At 39.9% G+C, this 16,256-nt stretch overlaps 1 protein-coding gene across 1 annotated transcript in view; it reads left to right on the top strand.

Annotated features, from left to right (window-relative positions):
- Positions 1-333: 333 nt before the first annotated feature.
- The window catches only part of RAPGEF2 (Rap guanine nucleotide exchange factor 2), a 262,434-nt gene continuing 246,511 nt past the window's right edge, over positions 334-16,256 (top strand). The window contains exon 1 of the mRNA XM_052654319.1: positions 334-404. Within this exon, the coding sequence (XP_052510279.1) occupies positions 336-404 (69 nt within the window). The 5' untranslated portion in view covers positions 334-335. The remainder of the gene's footprint in view (positions 405-16,256) is intronic.

Below are 16,256 nucleotides of genomic sequence, written 5' to 3'. Positions count from 1 at the left end.
GAGGAGCCGCCGCCGTCCCCGAGAGGAGCCGGGGAGGCGTGTCGATCCAGGGCCCGGAGGGAGCCTTCCCGACCGCGCGGCGCAGAGGAAGCGGAGGAGGCGGAGGAAGCAGGAGCTCCCGGCTGCCGGGCGCCTCGGGGACCCTCGGGCCTCACGCCCCCCGCCCCGCCGCGCGCCGGGGGCCCCGCCGCCCGGCCGCCGCCGCGGTTTGGCTGGTTGGCCGGAGGCGGGCGGGCGGAGCGCGCAGGGCGGAGGCGGCGGCAGCGGCGGCGGCGCTGGGCCGGGAGGAGGCGGCCGAGGGCGCGGAGCGGCCCCGGCCCGGGCCGCGGGGGGAGATGGCGTCCTACGTGGATAACAGCTTCCGCCAGGCGGTGATGAAGAACCCGGCCGAAAGGACCCCCCAGGTGAGACCCGTGTCGGCTGCGCCCTCCCAGTCCCCACCCCTCCCGACGCCGTTTGCCCCGCGCACCCGCGCCTCCCATTAGGTCCCCAACTTCCAGTGGCTTCATCGGGTCGTCCTGGCATTATTTTCCCCTCTCTTGGGTCTCCTTGTTTTCGCTGCCCTCTCGGTACTGTCCTGCTCCCGCGATTGTCCGGCGGGGCAGAGAGGTCTTTCCCGAGGGTCCCGGCTTCCCAGCCGCTCGCTGGGCCTGCGAGCCAGCCGGGGTGACCTCCCCTCGGCCGTCCTACTTGTCCCACCGGTCTCAGTGCTTCCTTCCTCCGCGAGCCTATGGCCCCTTCTGCCTTCAGAGCTCTTGGGTGTTTGCAGAGGTGTTGAGGAAACTTAGAGGGCTCTGCGAAAGACAGATTCGCGGTGGCCTTCTAAAGTGAAACGTTGAGATGTTTGTATATTTACTGTTTTGCTTTTTTGGGGGGGAAAAGGATGTCGCTTTCCAAGGAAGGGGGGAAGAAAGTTGGATAGCTAGGTTACTGCTTGTAGTTTCAATTGCAGACAGAATTGCAGATCAGGCATGTTCAAATACTAATCCCCACCTCCTCCCCCGCCCCCGGGAAGGGCACCCTGCGGATTCTTCTGGTGTTGCACAACCTTGTCAAAATTAGGTAAGTTTGTTAACCTTTATACGTTTCGTTTACCTTCAGGCTTATTTTTCTCTGGCTTTAAGTGGAGGAATTGCTGATGGTGTTGGATCTGGTCGTCTCTAGTTGGACTAGAAAGGGGGAGATGTAGAAAAATGTGGTGGTTTGATTTTTTTTTTGCTTGTAGTTGCTGACTGGATAATGACGCATGCGTTGGGATGGTGACTCCAGGGGATCCTGCTGCCAACCTTCTTAAGACAAATAAGCCCTCCTGATCCTTGGGACCATCAGACATTTAGGATCTAGTGCTTGAAAGAGTGGCTTCGCTTGTTAGGTGTTGGATGCCATCTGTTCACATCCAAATGCTCTCCTTCTCTGCCGTTGACTGTTGTTATTTAATGCGGGGAAAAGAGGATAAAATAGACTCTTCCACCGGCTGCCTTTGGGCAAGGCCCAGGAATGGCACCTGGTACCGTTTTTCATTTTTTTTCTGATGTAGCCGTCACATCTGGGGAGTGTAGCTAGAGTGCGCATATTTACCAAACGTGTGGAAGATGGGTGATAAATTTTACAAGGAAAATTCAGTTCACACTGTCACCGGAAAGTTCTCGTTCTAAAGGATTACTTTACCAAAAACAAGGACTGTGCTGCTCAGGTCCTGTTGCACTGCCTCTCCTGTGCCTTTTCCACCTACTGTTTGTTTTGCGGTTGGCAATCACTCAGTCCTCTGCATCTGAAACTGTAGGTTCTCAGCCACAGTGTGATGGAAAAGCTAATTTCAGTGAAGTGTTTCAATGCCTTTCAGTGTTTGAGGTGCCAAGTGAAATCACACATGCTGAGAATATTAGAACTCAGTAAGGTGGTCAGAAAATGATGTCAGAGGCCTTGGGTGGAAATTAGAGAGGGGGAAGTGGTGTGTTTGGTTGGTTGATTAGAATAGCAATGACTCCATACCTACTATCAGGTGGTGGTGGTGGGGGTAGTCGGTCACCAAACAAGCCTGAAAGAGGCAGAATGCCCACTGTGACAGTGCGTGGATTGTGCCAAAGAAATGAACTGTTAAACTTTCCTGTTTCCGTGCCAGCTCTGGAGAACAGAGTGAAAACAGACCAACGTAGAACTTGGCCTGAGTCAGAAGTGGGCCAGTTGGTACTGACAGCAACAGTGTGCAAACTTCACTGACAGCCTGAAAGCAGCATGTTTATCTCCCTCCCCCGAGCCCCTCCACACACACCTTCACAGAACAAGTCACCCTAAAGAAACTTAGCAAACATTGTGAACTTTCATAAGTGTCCGCCCTATTAATTTTAAAGCTCAGTGCAAACCTCCATGTTTATCATTTTAAAGAGAAAGTAGTTGGTAAGGTGAATGCTTCCCATCTTTACCTGGCTTGTTAAAAAGAATTACTCTTCTAAAAGTTTGAAATTTACTCAGAAGTAAAGAAAACAAAAAACAAAAAACTTTGGTATCAGGTGCCTTTTCTGTTGAGTGCTTTGTGAATGCAAGGACTGGAAGTTTTCCTGCACACTCTTTTCTCATGACTACTTGAGAGTTAGAATTTTGTAATATAAAAGCAAAGTTATTAAACCTATGAACAGACACACGTGAATCAGGAAGATTTTGATGTTGTTCTTCCTTCTGTTTTTCAGATAGATTTATGAGGAGTTTGTATGATTCTCTTGACAAGCAAAAGAAAGGCGCTTTAAGAAAAAAGAGAAAAAAAATATATATATATAGTTAAATTCATTTCCTTTTATTTTTTAATCCCACCAACGCAGTCTCCTAAACCCCGAGAAGACATACTTTTGTACCAGGTCAGCCAGTTGCCTAGAAGTAATCATGCTGTCACTTGTATAACCTAAAAAGTTAGCTAAGAAGTTAAAGAGGTTTTGGGGGCAGGGAGAACCTCAGTGCAGACACAGGGACTTTGAAAATTATAATGAAGTTAGGAAGCTTTTCATAGCCACCTGGGAAATGGAATCCATTTTTCCCATTTATTTAGGCACTTCAATAGAGGGGGGATGGTAAGGAGAAGCAAGCAAAATTGTCACCCGAATTTTTAGCCAGATGTTGTACATTCAGATTTAAGGGGCTGTCACTGTTTCACCTGGTATTCTGGGAGGAGGAAAAAAAAGCTATCTTTAATCCAGTATGTATCCAGTATTGTGTGTCTGGAAAATGGCTAAGTTGTAGTCAGTGGGGCACTATATTCTCACTAACAAATCTCCTTGAAAATAAGGAACACTTCACGTTCTATTGAGATTTTTCAGTGCACCTCTTGGTGAAAAACAGGACTCTTAAGTAATTGCTTTATTAAACTATTTGGGTTTATGTCTTTAATCACTTAAGTGGGAAGCTTGGTCACCTAAGCAATTTAGTGAAGTAAAAGATGTAAATAAATTACAAACAGCTTCGCCCCCAAGGCTTTAAACAATAAAATGAGTTTTCCAAACCATTTTATTAACTTACTGCGTTCAGACCCTTTCAGATTGCTTAGGTAGGGTGTTTAAATGCCTGTTTTTAGTCTTTCAGGTGAAACATCTATTGCAGAGTTGTTTTTTCTGCTTTAAAGATTTAATATGTGTTTTTAGCTAGTTGTAAAAGTTACTTTTTGAAATGGTTTGTGTTTTAAAATTGTTTGTATTTTAAAAAGTATTTTAAAAAACAGCTCCTGCCTCGCCTCTTCCTAGTTAATATTACTTGGTTCTTAACTGATCTTTTTGGGGGGAGTGTGTGGCTGTTACACCTTTTGATTTAGTTGCTAATTCATGAATTTGTCATCAGAGAGCTCATCACAGTGCATGACTATTCTTTGCAAAAGTCACTTGGTAGAATACCTCGAGTCTTAATGAGAGGGTTGAAAAAGTGCCTTTAGCATAGGGAACTTTAAATTGTGAGAATCTGCACAAAAAGAGTTTCTCTGGTGGATGTTTAACTTTCAAATCTAGTGGAAGAATTGTCTATTGACATAAAAATTTCCATTTCTTTTTATCATTGTTTATTAGCAGTCTTATATTTTCATCTGACAACTTATACTTTATATTTTGGCTCGTTTGGGGGCTCTAGTAATAAATAATTTGTCTCAAGTAGTTTTTGTTCATAAAACACAGCTAAATGATCTGGGTGCAATTTTGAAAAGCATGTCTCACAAAGTAATGCCTCTTTGGCTACAAGCATTTAGCTCTCATAGCAATGATATTTGAATTTGGAGGTTAAGAAAATGCACATTTATTACTGAAGAGCTAATTTCAGACTGTATTAGCATGTGGCTCTGAACAAGTGAGGACTTAAGTTTGTGGTAAAAATTATTAACATTCTTTTGCACTATTGGTGGAAACTTAGTTGCCTTCAAATAAATAACCTTTTAAACATTTAGTAATTAACAGTTCCATAATTAGCTTTGCATATCTTGGCTGAGATTCAAAATGAATCTAACTGCAGTGCTGTGTGGAGGATGGTTTAATATAGTCCTTCCCAGACCCTGGGATTTTCACAGACACTCAACCCCACCCCCCTCCCCCCAAATTAAAAAAAAAAATGAAGAGGACTTCCTGGTTGCCAACTTGGTGCAGTTTTCTTCCTCTCAAGAAAGGATGTAAAATAAAAAAACAAACCCAGCTATAACCTCTTAGCACTATAATTTTATGTTATGAAAACTCACTAAGGGTTTCTTTTTTTTTTTTGATAATTGAAGTATAGTTGCCTTACAGTGGTCATTTCTGCTGTACAACAAAGTGATTCAGTTCAGTATATATATAACTTTTTTTTGGCAGCACTGGGTCTTTGTGCATAGGCTTTCTCTAGTTGCGGTGCTTGGGCTGCTCCTTGTGGTGGCTGCTTTTGTTGTGGAGCACGCGCTCTAGGTGCGTGGTCTTCAGCAGTTGCAGCTCTCAGGTTTAGTAGTTGTGGTGCACAGGTTTAGTTGCTCCTTGGCCTGTGGGATCTCCCTGGACCAGGGATGGAACCCATGTCCTTGGCAGGAGGAGTCTTAACCACTGGACCGTCAGGGAAGTCCCTATAAGATCTTCTTTAAAACATTCTTTTCCATTATGGTTTGTCACAGGATATTGAATATAGTTCCCTGTGCTCTACAGGACCTTGTTTATCCATTCTACGTATAACGGTTTGCATCTGCTAACCCCAAATGCCCAATCCATTCCCTTAGTTCCCTCCTGTTTGAAACCATAAGTCTGTTCTTTTTTTTTTTTTCTCCCTCTCTTAATTTTTAGTTGGCCTGAGAAAACTTCATTCAGGTAGATTTGGGGGCGGGGAGTTAAATAAACACAGTAAGGTCTGCCTTTGATGTTTGAAATTCAAGTCATATAAAGTCATATTATACAGAGTAATAGCAGCATTTGCTTCCAATGTAAATGAATTATTTGAAATAAAGATACAGTAACCTTTTTGAAAAACAGAAAGACTGTCTTCTTGACTCTTTTGAAGAAATTGGTTGTTTTGTTTTTAGCTTTGTTACTTTGTAAGTTTTATAGGTAATGAAAAGGAATTATAATTCCCTCAAAGAACTTTGGTCTAGACTTGTGTAAAGAGATTTGGAATTGTGGACCCCAGTGATAGTTCCATGATATTGGTATTATATGAGCTGTTCCCTCTCCTCACCCTGTTTTCGGTAACAGTTTTCTAGAGGTTTAGAATTTCTCAAATATTTAATAAGTGCTAGATAAACTGCAATCAGAACTTACATTTTGATCCTGTTAACTGCTGGAAGTTCAGTTGACCAACCAATACTTTGTGGCCCTTGGCAGCTTTCTGTTCTCCAGCTTGTGGTGTGTGTTCATGTAAAAGCTAATCAGAGAAGAGGAGACCCTGAAGAAGAATTAACCGTTGGTGGTTTATTCTGGGGAGGGCTGATAGTAACTTTCTTAGAAGCCAGCTAGCAATCAGTGGAACTGAAGGGATGCACGATGGTGATTCTGATCTCTCCTGAGTATTCATGGTAGAGTTGAAACTCATTCTTTTTAAAAAATAATTTTTGTTTTTAGTTTAATTGTAGATTCACATGCAGTTGCCATTACAAATATCTTACAAAACTGTAGTGGAACATCACAACAAGGATACTGAGATTGATAAAGCCTAGGTGCAGAGGGGTTCCATTACCACAAAAATTCCTCTCGTTGCCTTTTTATAAGCACGATCACGCCAGCCCTACCTCTGGCAAGGACTAATCTCTTCTCCATTGCTATAATTTTGTCATTTCAAGACTGTCATGTAAATAGAATCATACACAGATTGACTTTTTGGATTGGCTATTTTTCAGTTAGCATAATTAAGGCTTGTTACCTTTTGGCCAAAATGAGTTTAGTTACTATCATCTCTGAGTGGTTTGGGCCGTGTTCTTGAGATACCAGAAGTATTTGGGGATGGGGCAGCACAAGGTAAGGTGGATTTAAAACAGTAACAGTGAGAAATTGTTAATAATCATATGTATAAAATAAAGACAGAAGAGCATTAGGCCTTGGATGAGCAAGAGTTGTGAGAGTACAACACATTTGGGATATTTCAATAGATATAGTTTTTTTTCCATAAAAACATTTTTTTCTGTGTATATAATGTAAGTATAAAGGTAGTCTTACCGTCTAGGATACATCATGAAAAGAAATTACCTGGTTTTCCTCAACCAAAGTGGTGTTTTACAATTCAGAAGGAAGTTTGATGGATGTCTTTATACAAAGGAGTTCCAGGGGGACAATTTGAACAACCAAATATGGAATTATACCTCTAGGGGAAAAAATATCCATGAACTCATGCCAACATAAGTAAATTATTAAATAAATAAATAGGGGAGAAGAGACAGCTCTTTGTTACAGTAGGATTCTCCCCCCACCAAAAAAAAGTAGAAGGTATGATGGAAGTGGAAAATCACTAGTAGGCAAACCTTACAGTAATAATGGCTGCAAACAAGAATCAGTAGGTGCCAGAACTAGTGGGTGAGAGTGTGATGACAAATATATATACATCAGATATCAGAATATTTGCTTAGTCTCAGAGTGTCTTCCCCACAAGATCAATTAATTAATTACAAAGGGGAAATCAGTACTTTTAAAGTGAAGAAAATCAGCAGATACCAAATTGACTAGGTGATCAAAGTTATGTCACAAGATGTGTCGACATGATGCACCAAGAAGGGCACATCTGAAGTGGTGTTCTTACTAAAAAGCCCTTCAATTTGAGCATCATAAAACGCTGCTGCTGCTAAGTCGATTCAGTCGTGTCTGACTCTGTGCGACCCCAGAGATGGCAGCACACTAGGCTCCCCCATTCCTGGGAGTCTCTAGGCAAGAACACTGGAGTGGGTTGCCATTTCCTTCTCCAATTCGTGAAAGTGAAAAGTGAAAGTGAAGTCGCTCAGTTGTGTCCGACCTTCAGCGACCCCATGGACAGCAGCCTTCCAGGCTCCTCCGTCCATGGGATTTTCCAGGCAAGAGTACTGGAGTGTACTGGAGTGGGGAAATTTTAGGATGCTCTACAAGACAACCTGGAGGAGGAAATGGCAACCCACTCTAGTATTCTTGCCTGGAGAATCTGACGGACCGGGGAGCCTGGCAGGCTATACAGTCCATGGGGTTGCAAAGAGTCGGACATGACTTAGCAACTACACACACGAGATGGCCAGTACCCAGAGGTGTGTTCAGGTTACAACAGGATGAAGTGCTGAAGAAGAGCCACAGATTGAAGGAGACCAAGGAAGCATTATAACCAAATGAACTGTGGGATTCTGGGTGAGGTCTTGGACCAGAAAGTAAACACTGGGACAACCGGTGGCATTTGAATCGATAGTTTTACTGTGGCAGGCTGGATGAAGAGTGTATAGGATCTCTGAACTACCTTTTATAAAAAAATAACTTCTTTTAGTGCAAAGCTATGTCAAAATTAAAAGTGAAAGAAAACCAACAACCAGCTTTTGGGGTTGTTGTGACTCTGACAAGAGGCCACCAAATTAAGATATTAAAAAAAATAATCTTTTTTCCTGAGTTAGTCTTAATGAAGAGCTCAGTACCTTTTAGCTAAATATTTTGTGTACATTAAGACATTAGTGACATGGCTGAATCAATATATTAGAGGGAATTAAACATACACACACATATCCAAGCTTGCAATAAATGGACAAGAAGAGTTAAAATTCACCTTTTTTCCCTAAATTTTGTAGATATTCCCATAAAAATGCAGTCTATTTTACCAGTTGTGAAGGTTTCATGATCCCAAATGTAAGTGAATTAGAATGTTTGATATATGAAAAAAATGTGCAGGAGAGAAAATATTCCATGCACCTGAAGCAAGTAGAGAAGACACTGGGGTAGTAATTTAAGGAAGTCAGTTGAGGTGAAATCAAGTTTGTAGCATCCCCCTCTCTTTCCTTTCCTGTGAACTTAAAAAGTCTTTAAATTGTTACTTTTGGTAGGAGTGAGGAGGTGGGAGGGAGGGGAAGGGTGGCAGTGGGTGTTAAAGAGGCAGGTCAGAGGCCCTATTCCAGCTGGAGCTGATGAGACCTCTGAGCTGCGTGTGCAGCGTTTCATTAAAATCAGTTCAAGACAGAAATACAAGTCTTTTTTCCATATATATATATATTTTATGTATATATGTAAATGGAAAATCGAAACACAAAGGCATTATATATAATGCCTTTGCATTTCTGTTACAACCTTCTCTCCTCTGCCAGCCACCTACCTTTCTTTTCTTGTGGTAAATATTGGAGAATACATGCTGTTTTTGTATACTATGTGTTTTTTTCTATAACTGAAACTAGTGCTGGAAGATTAGATTAAAAAATGTAGGTGGTAACATTTGAGATAACACAAATAAACTATAAGCTGGGAGATATTTACTATTTTCAATTATAAAGATAAAGCCATTTGTTTTCTATATTTCAGTAGGATTTTTTTCTGTTTGGTGTTTTCAGTAACTGCTTTTGAGGGCACAAATGAAAAAGAAGAGCTGGCCAGCCTGTGAAGTAACTAACATCTTACATTAATAAAGTAAAAAAAAAAAGTGAAAATATATAGATGTTAACTAGCCCTATTTAACATTTGTCCAGTTGTTCTGTATGTAAGTTAAGTATTTGAAGTCTTCAAGGCAGTAAAGTTTCTGATTTCTTCTGTAAGTAACATTATGTAGTCTTGCAAGCTCCACCCTCAAATTAGAAAAATTTTTGGTCAAATTGTTAGAAATGTTCGGCTAAGCTAAATTAGTTACTGTATTAAGAAAGGGCTTGATCAAATTTATACATTTCCAAACAACTAGAGCTGAGTTTAAAAAACTCACGAGTTAAAAAAAAGATCGAAATGCAAAGAATAGAGGTGAAGAAGACTTTGTTTGCATTTCAGTTTTTTCTAGTCTTCATTTGTGTTGGATTCCCTTACTTTTGTGGGACTGGAATAAACTGAGGGGCGAGCTTTCAGGGCTGGCGTTAGCAAGCACTGCCCTGCTCCTTCAATTGGGAAACCACAGACTTCTTTCAGAGGCAGACAGTGTATGCTGAGACCCACAGCTTCTTCAATCCCAGATGTGAATCTCGAAACCTAAAGTCATCTGAGACTTAAGTTGGAATGGGTGCGAATTCCTATCTTGATTCCATTTTCTCTGGTATGGTTTAAATCTACATCAGTTAGAGGAAGCTCTGTGGGGGTCAGCATGGTAAAATCACTTCACTTTAAAAGTCCTTGTTCCCACTTGACATTTGGTGAGATGGCTGCTTTCCTTTGTAGCTGCACATTTGTGTCTTTAAGTGCATTCGCAGTATAGTTATTTTGAGTTTATTGAGTATATTCCCTTCATCTATCCTGGTGGCTATGACCCTGAACTTTGGTATCCAGACCACAGACAGCTTTGTGGTCCTGGGGAGGTAGCTTAACTTCATGGGGTCTCAGGCTTTTGGATTTCAAGGACTTTAATAATCATAAAACTCTGGGCTTCTGCTATTGATTTGTCACCTATTTATTTTGAGAAGTAAGCTTGTTAAAGTGAATTTAAACTCCCTCTTTCATTTCATGAAAGAAAGGACATTCTAATATCATAAAGACAGAAAGGTTATAATCTCAGAATAAATTTAGCTCTGTTTCACCATATTCTGTTTTTGTCAAGGATTGTTAAAATTTTGCCACCGATGAGTATGGGGCTTCCCAGGTGGTGCTAGTGGTAAGTAGCCTGCCAAAGCAGGAGACAAAAGAGATGTGGGTTTGAGCCTTAGGTTGAGAAGATCCCCTAGAGTAGAAAATGGTAACCCATTTCAGTATTCTTTCCTGGAAAATTCCGTGGGCAGAGGAGCTGGTCTGTAGTCCATGGGTTCACAAAGAGTCAGACCCGACTGAGCAACTCATATTACCAGCCTTACATGATTGTATAGATTAAGTATGCTCATGTATTTTTAGTTTTTTTTTTAACAGTCTCTGACTTGAATGCTTAATATTTGTTATATTTTAAAACTTTGCATTTCATATTGGAGTATAGCCTATTAATAATGTTGTGATGCTTTTAGGTGGACAGCGAAGAGACTCAGTCATTCACACACATGTATCCATTCTCCCTTAAACTCCCCTCCCATATTATTATTTTTCACTTGTTGGTGTCTATTTTTCCCTTAGGTAATTTTTCATCATTCATGTATCTTACAGTTAATTCACTGAAGTGATCATAATATAAATCTAATTGGTAGAGTTGAGTCAAGGCTTAGATTGTGTTGGCTTTGCATTAGTCTGCAGGTTGTCAGAAACCACACGCATGGAGGCTTAGCGATGGGCTTATCATTCTCACAAAATAAGAAATCTCAAGTTAGCCAGTTCAGGTCTGAAGGAGAAGCTCAAAGATTTCATTAAGGAAACTAGCTCATGCTACTTAGCAAGTGATTTTAGGTTTCAGAGTCCCAAGATGATGGCTGCATCCCAAGCAGGAGAGATGGGAGGAGGGTGAAACTCTTACCTCTTTCGTTGGTAAGAGTTTGTTATTTTGAAGGGACGTCCTCTCCAGGTGCTTGTCATTGACCAGAGCTGGGTCACATGGCTACTCCTAGTTGCAAAGGAGGCTGGAAATGTGCCTATTTTGCACTTAAGCCTGCAAAAGGCAGGAAAGAAGGAGGTTAAGGTGAATGAGCGCTATGAGCTGATAGTATTTGTCCAACTTACTTTGTGTAGGAAATGGATGATTGTAAGAAGTTTACAGAGTGATTCTCAGGAGACCACTTTGAAAGTCTTACTTCCAGAGGTCTTACAGTAACATATAGAGCTACATTAATATAATTGCAGTTTTGGAGTCACATAGATATATTTAACTTTTTAGTTCAGTTATTAGATGTATGACTATTAATTTTCTGAAGCACAGTCTCTTATTTGAAAATAGAGGTAAAAATACCAGTGTGTGAACATTATATATAAATTTAACATTATATATAAATATAAATAAAATACTAAATGTGACTTTTAAGTATGTTTTTAAGTGGGAACTATTGATTTATGTATTGATTTAAAATAAAACATAGGTTTATATTTTCTACATTTTTTTGCCTCAGTTGCACTCTGTTTTAAAATTTTATTTCATTCCTTGTGTGTTCAGTTTTGTGTTCTGATATTTCTGTGTGTAGCAGTGCTTTGTTGTTTTTCTGGGACTTTTAAGTTTTCAATTTGTCATTCCTCATGCAAGCTGAATCATCATTTTATAAATATGCAGTCATATATAAAATACTTGTAAAAGATAGCAGTTTAAATAGTTTTCTGTAATTTGTTGAATTCATGCTTATAAACTTATGTCTTTGAGAAAAGTGACTTCATACTGAATGTTATATGAGACTAGTGAAAGTGTGTGAAAGCGTTAGTTTCTCACTTGTGTCTGACTCTTTGTGACCCTATGGACTGTAACAAGCAAGACTCTTCTGTCCATGGAATTCTCCAGGCCAGAATACCGGAGTGGGTTGCCATTCCCTTCTCCAGGGGACCTTCCTGACCCAGCGATATAACCCGGGTCTCCCGTGTTGCAGGCAGATTCTTTACTGTCTGAGAAGACTGACTTTGATATTAAAACTTTAAGTATGCAGTATGTCTTGCTTTAGAGTAGATGTGCTTAGGTATGGGCTTTTAATGATAGCATTCAAAATTTATGTAAACTGCTCTTATGTGTAGTGGGGTCAGTTAAACCGTTCGCTATCAGAAGCTGATGGCTAGAAATGTTACTTGAAAGAGTCTGGGGTATTTGTTATTGTAAAACATTCTGTGTTTTTTTTGTAAGTTATTTGTTTTTGGGAGGGGGGCTAAGGTCTAAAATATGCCTGAATCTGGAGTATAAGTTAAGACTTTGATTTCATTTAAAATGGATTAATGTGTAAGGTGTCTGTTGGCCTCACTAGAGAGATTGCTTGGCTGGAATTTGCTATGCGTCTTTAAAACTAAGGTCTTGGCACACCCCATAGCACAGAACTGGAGCTAATAAATGCTGTTTAATGACTTGATTTTTTTTTTTTCCCCTCAGCATTTGAGATACAGCGGAAAATGTAATTATATACTTCTGCATTAATAGCGAATTGGATAAAAGCTGAATAGGAGCAGTAGTTCAGTTTCTGTAACACAGAAGCCCTCCTTTATAGAAACATGTAACTTTGTGGAGCAAAGTTTTTTTTCTTGAGTATCAGGCAGTTGCCTCCCCATAAGTTTAATCACTTTGGTGTTGATATACTGAACTGTCATTTACACTATATTTGATTGTTATTTAACAGGGTGTATAAATTCTTCCTCTGAGCTCCTGTGACATCTTTGTTCTACTTTGCAGTACCTTTTTGTAAATTACTTTGAGATTTTTAACTATGGTCAGGGACAGTAGTGTAATGACAGACTTAAATGGTAAAATTCAATTCAGTTCTAGTATTTAGAACCAAGTTGCTGATTACGTGTCGCTAAGTAGAGATCTTAGCTTTGATCCATTTTATTAGATATGACTATGTGTATAGATTAACTCCTTGGGCTTCCCAGATGTTGCATTGGTAAAGAATCTACCTGCCAATGCAGGAGGTGCTTGTTCAATTCCTGGGTCTGAAAGATAGGGAGTAGAAGAAATGACAACCCACTCCAGTATTCTTGCCTGGAAAATCCCATGGCCAGAAGATCCTGGTACGCTACACTTGCATGAGGTTGCAAAGAGTGACTGAGCACACACATATTAACTTCTTAAGGAGCAGTTTCAGAAATAGATTCAATACCCTCTGCTTAGATCTTTACTTACTGACTATATATAAAACTTTAGAACAAAGTAAAATGTACTAAGATTTATTCTGGGTAAAATATTTACACATTTGTAGTAAAAGACATCTTAATTAAATACATGTATAGAGTAGAATTTAACTTCATTGATTTCTACTTTTTACCCGTACATTGTAATTTTTTATTTTGTCATGTAATGACCTTTTTTTTTTTTTTTTGGTCACACCACCTGACTGGTGGGATCTTAGTTCCTCAACTGGGGATCGGACCTGGGTCCTTGGCAGTGAAAGCGCACAGTCCTAACCCCTCAACCACCAGGGAATTCCCATAATGCTCTTCTTTATGGGAAGGGATAGTGTGATTACGGAGCATGAGAAAGGCATGTAATCCATGGACTGCTTCCCTTACCTGATGACGCCTGAAGGGACCTAGAGGAAAACAGACGTGTCAATATTGGTTCTTGACACTGAGTGGAGCCTTACAATCAGCTATCATTGTATCACAGATGTGGAGGCTTCCAGGGGCCTATGGAGAGTCCTGGAAATCTAGCCTCGGCTCCACCTTTAACTTCTGTTAGAAAAGGGAGACTTACCACTAAAAAATGCTGCAAATCTATTATCTAGTTTGGGGCTCCTGAGAAAATATACACCAAGAGTAGTTGGTGAATTTCCCCATGCCACAGGGACAGAGCCAGCATACTGTTGAAAACTTAATCTCCTAGATCAGGACTGAGTGAACTATAGCCCTTGGGCCAAATTCAGCCCGTAGCCTGGTTTTGTGTATAAAGTTGTATTGGGACCCAGCCAGGCTCATTCTTCCTGTTGTCTGTGGCTGCTTTCGTGCTTCAGAGGCTGAGTATGGCCTGCAGAGGCTAAAATACTTACTGTCTGGCTCTACAGAAATTTGTCCTTTGCCTTACAGACTCTCATTTCTGAGAACTTCCAACCGATTTCAGAGCTCAAGGATTGCATATGTCTTTTATAGTTGCAGGTCTGTAATCGAAGAGGTATGTTTATACAAGGGGCTTTCCAAGTGGCTCAGTGGTAAAGAATCTGCCTGCCAATGCAGGAGTCATGGGTTCGATCCCTGAGTCGGGAAGATCCCCTGGAGGAGGGCATGGCAACCCACTCCGGTATTCTTCCCTGGGAAATCCCATGGACAGAGGAGCCTGGCGGGCTGCAGTCCATGAGGTCACAAAGAGTCTGATGGTGATTGAGCATGCACACACCTTTATACAAAGGGGAATGAAGTAGAGGCATCTCAGCCCAGCCTAGATACACTGTTATTTAAGCGCAGCAAAAACAAAGCTGTTTTGTTAATTTCAGTTATTTTTTCTTTTGAGATGTAGCCAAAAGAGTATTGGGACTTTTAATCATTCTAATAAAGTGTCTCCTGGTGTTCTTTACAAATACAGTCTGAAAGGAGAAAAGAAATTTTATTATATAGTAACATTATTAACATAACTTCATAAAATGTCTTAAAGGCACTGGGTGTAATATGTGTTATTTATTATTGTTCATCTGCTAATGTTTACCCTATATATATATATATATATTTTTTTTTTTTTTTCTGTGTCATACAGTTTTTCTCCCAGGAAGGACATATTTTTGTATAGGTTAATTCATCAGTTTTCCATCCTGACTTTATTGAAACTGTGTTGTCTTTTTCTCGGTTTTCAAGAAATCTAGAGTTAGGTGAGAAGTTTTAAGAAAAATCCTCTTCCTGAATTAGGCTTTCATTAATGAAACAAAACTGAATTATATAAGCCCATTAGATATACCAGCCCCTGTTCTTGGCACCTGCTAGGTGCTCTGCTTAATAACTTTGCGTTGTACTCAAAAGATGCTTTCATTTCCATTGTGTTTGCAATCAAGAATGATTGTACTACTACCGTTAGCTTTTGAAAAATGCTTTTGTAGGTACATTATCTAAACCTTTAAATTGGATTCAGAGATAAAACTCTTTGCTTTTTATTATATTGTTTACCTTTCTCTGTCTTGCACCCAAACAGAAACTTGCTTGAGTTGATCTTTCCTTTTCATAGTGGCTGCAGAATTGTCCTCAGTAGCTGTTACTTCTTGGCAATCACAAAAATAACTTAATTAGTTAACAGATGATAACTTGTACAGGTATGGTAATTAATTACATTGATGTGAGTAAAGAAAAGAGGCTATTTCAATGAGGCTTCTGGGGTTAGAAATGAAATTACTTTCTTGAGAAGATATGCTTTCATCATGGTTTAGGAGAGAGACACTAAGGTCTCTAAAATTGCAACAGTCTTGCCAGTGTTCAGTGAAACTTTGTAGAAAATGTTAATAGAAATCTTATTACAATGTATACAGTTTCAGACCTCCTCTCTCCTAGTAGAAACATTCCTAATATTTAAGCTGCTTCCTTACATAATCCTTAGAGGATAATCAGTTTTCATACTGTCAGTTGCCTCCGCAGTTGTCTAGGAAAAGTCTTCCAGAAGACTACAATTAATGTAGTCTTCTGGAAAGGATTAAAAACGATTTAATTTAAAACTTCAGGGATATTGTACAGAATTTCGAACGTTTCTACTTGTGATTTTTTTTTTTTTAAGGGAGTAAATGTTAAACATTTTGAGCCAATTTTTAGGAAGACAGTATTTACCTTCAAATTGGTTGAAGGAAAATACAGACTAGCGCAGGGGAAAGAAGAAAGAAACTAGTATCTCCTGGAAATCTTTGAAAGTCTGGAAAAAAGAAAACCATACTTCTCATCAAACTGGATGGAATTTTTTAGAATTAAGAAAGATCTCACCCATAACTTAAAGTCCAGCCTTTTGTATTTGTTGTTATTCAGTCACTCAGTCGTGCCTGACTCTTTGCGACCCCATGTTGCAGAACACGCCAGGCTTCCCTGTCCTTCACTATCTCCTGCAGTTTGTGCAAACTCTTGTTCATTGAGTGGGTGATGCCAACCATCTCATCCTCTGTCTTCCCCTTTTGTATATCTTACAGTTTTCTTTATATTTGAAATAGGTTAAGTGACTTTTTTTTT

Source organism: Budorcas taxicolor, chromosome 17 (assembly GCF_023091745.1).
Source record: "Budorcas taxicolor isolate Tak-1 chromosome 17, Takin1.1, whole genome shotgun sequence".
Taxonomy (NCBI): Eukaryota; Metazoa; Chordata; class Mammalia; order Artiodactyla; family Bovidae; genus Budorcas; species Budorcas taxicolor.
This window is presented reverse-complemented; position numbering and strand designations above follow the sequence as displayed.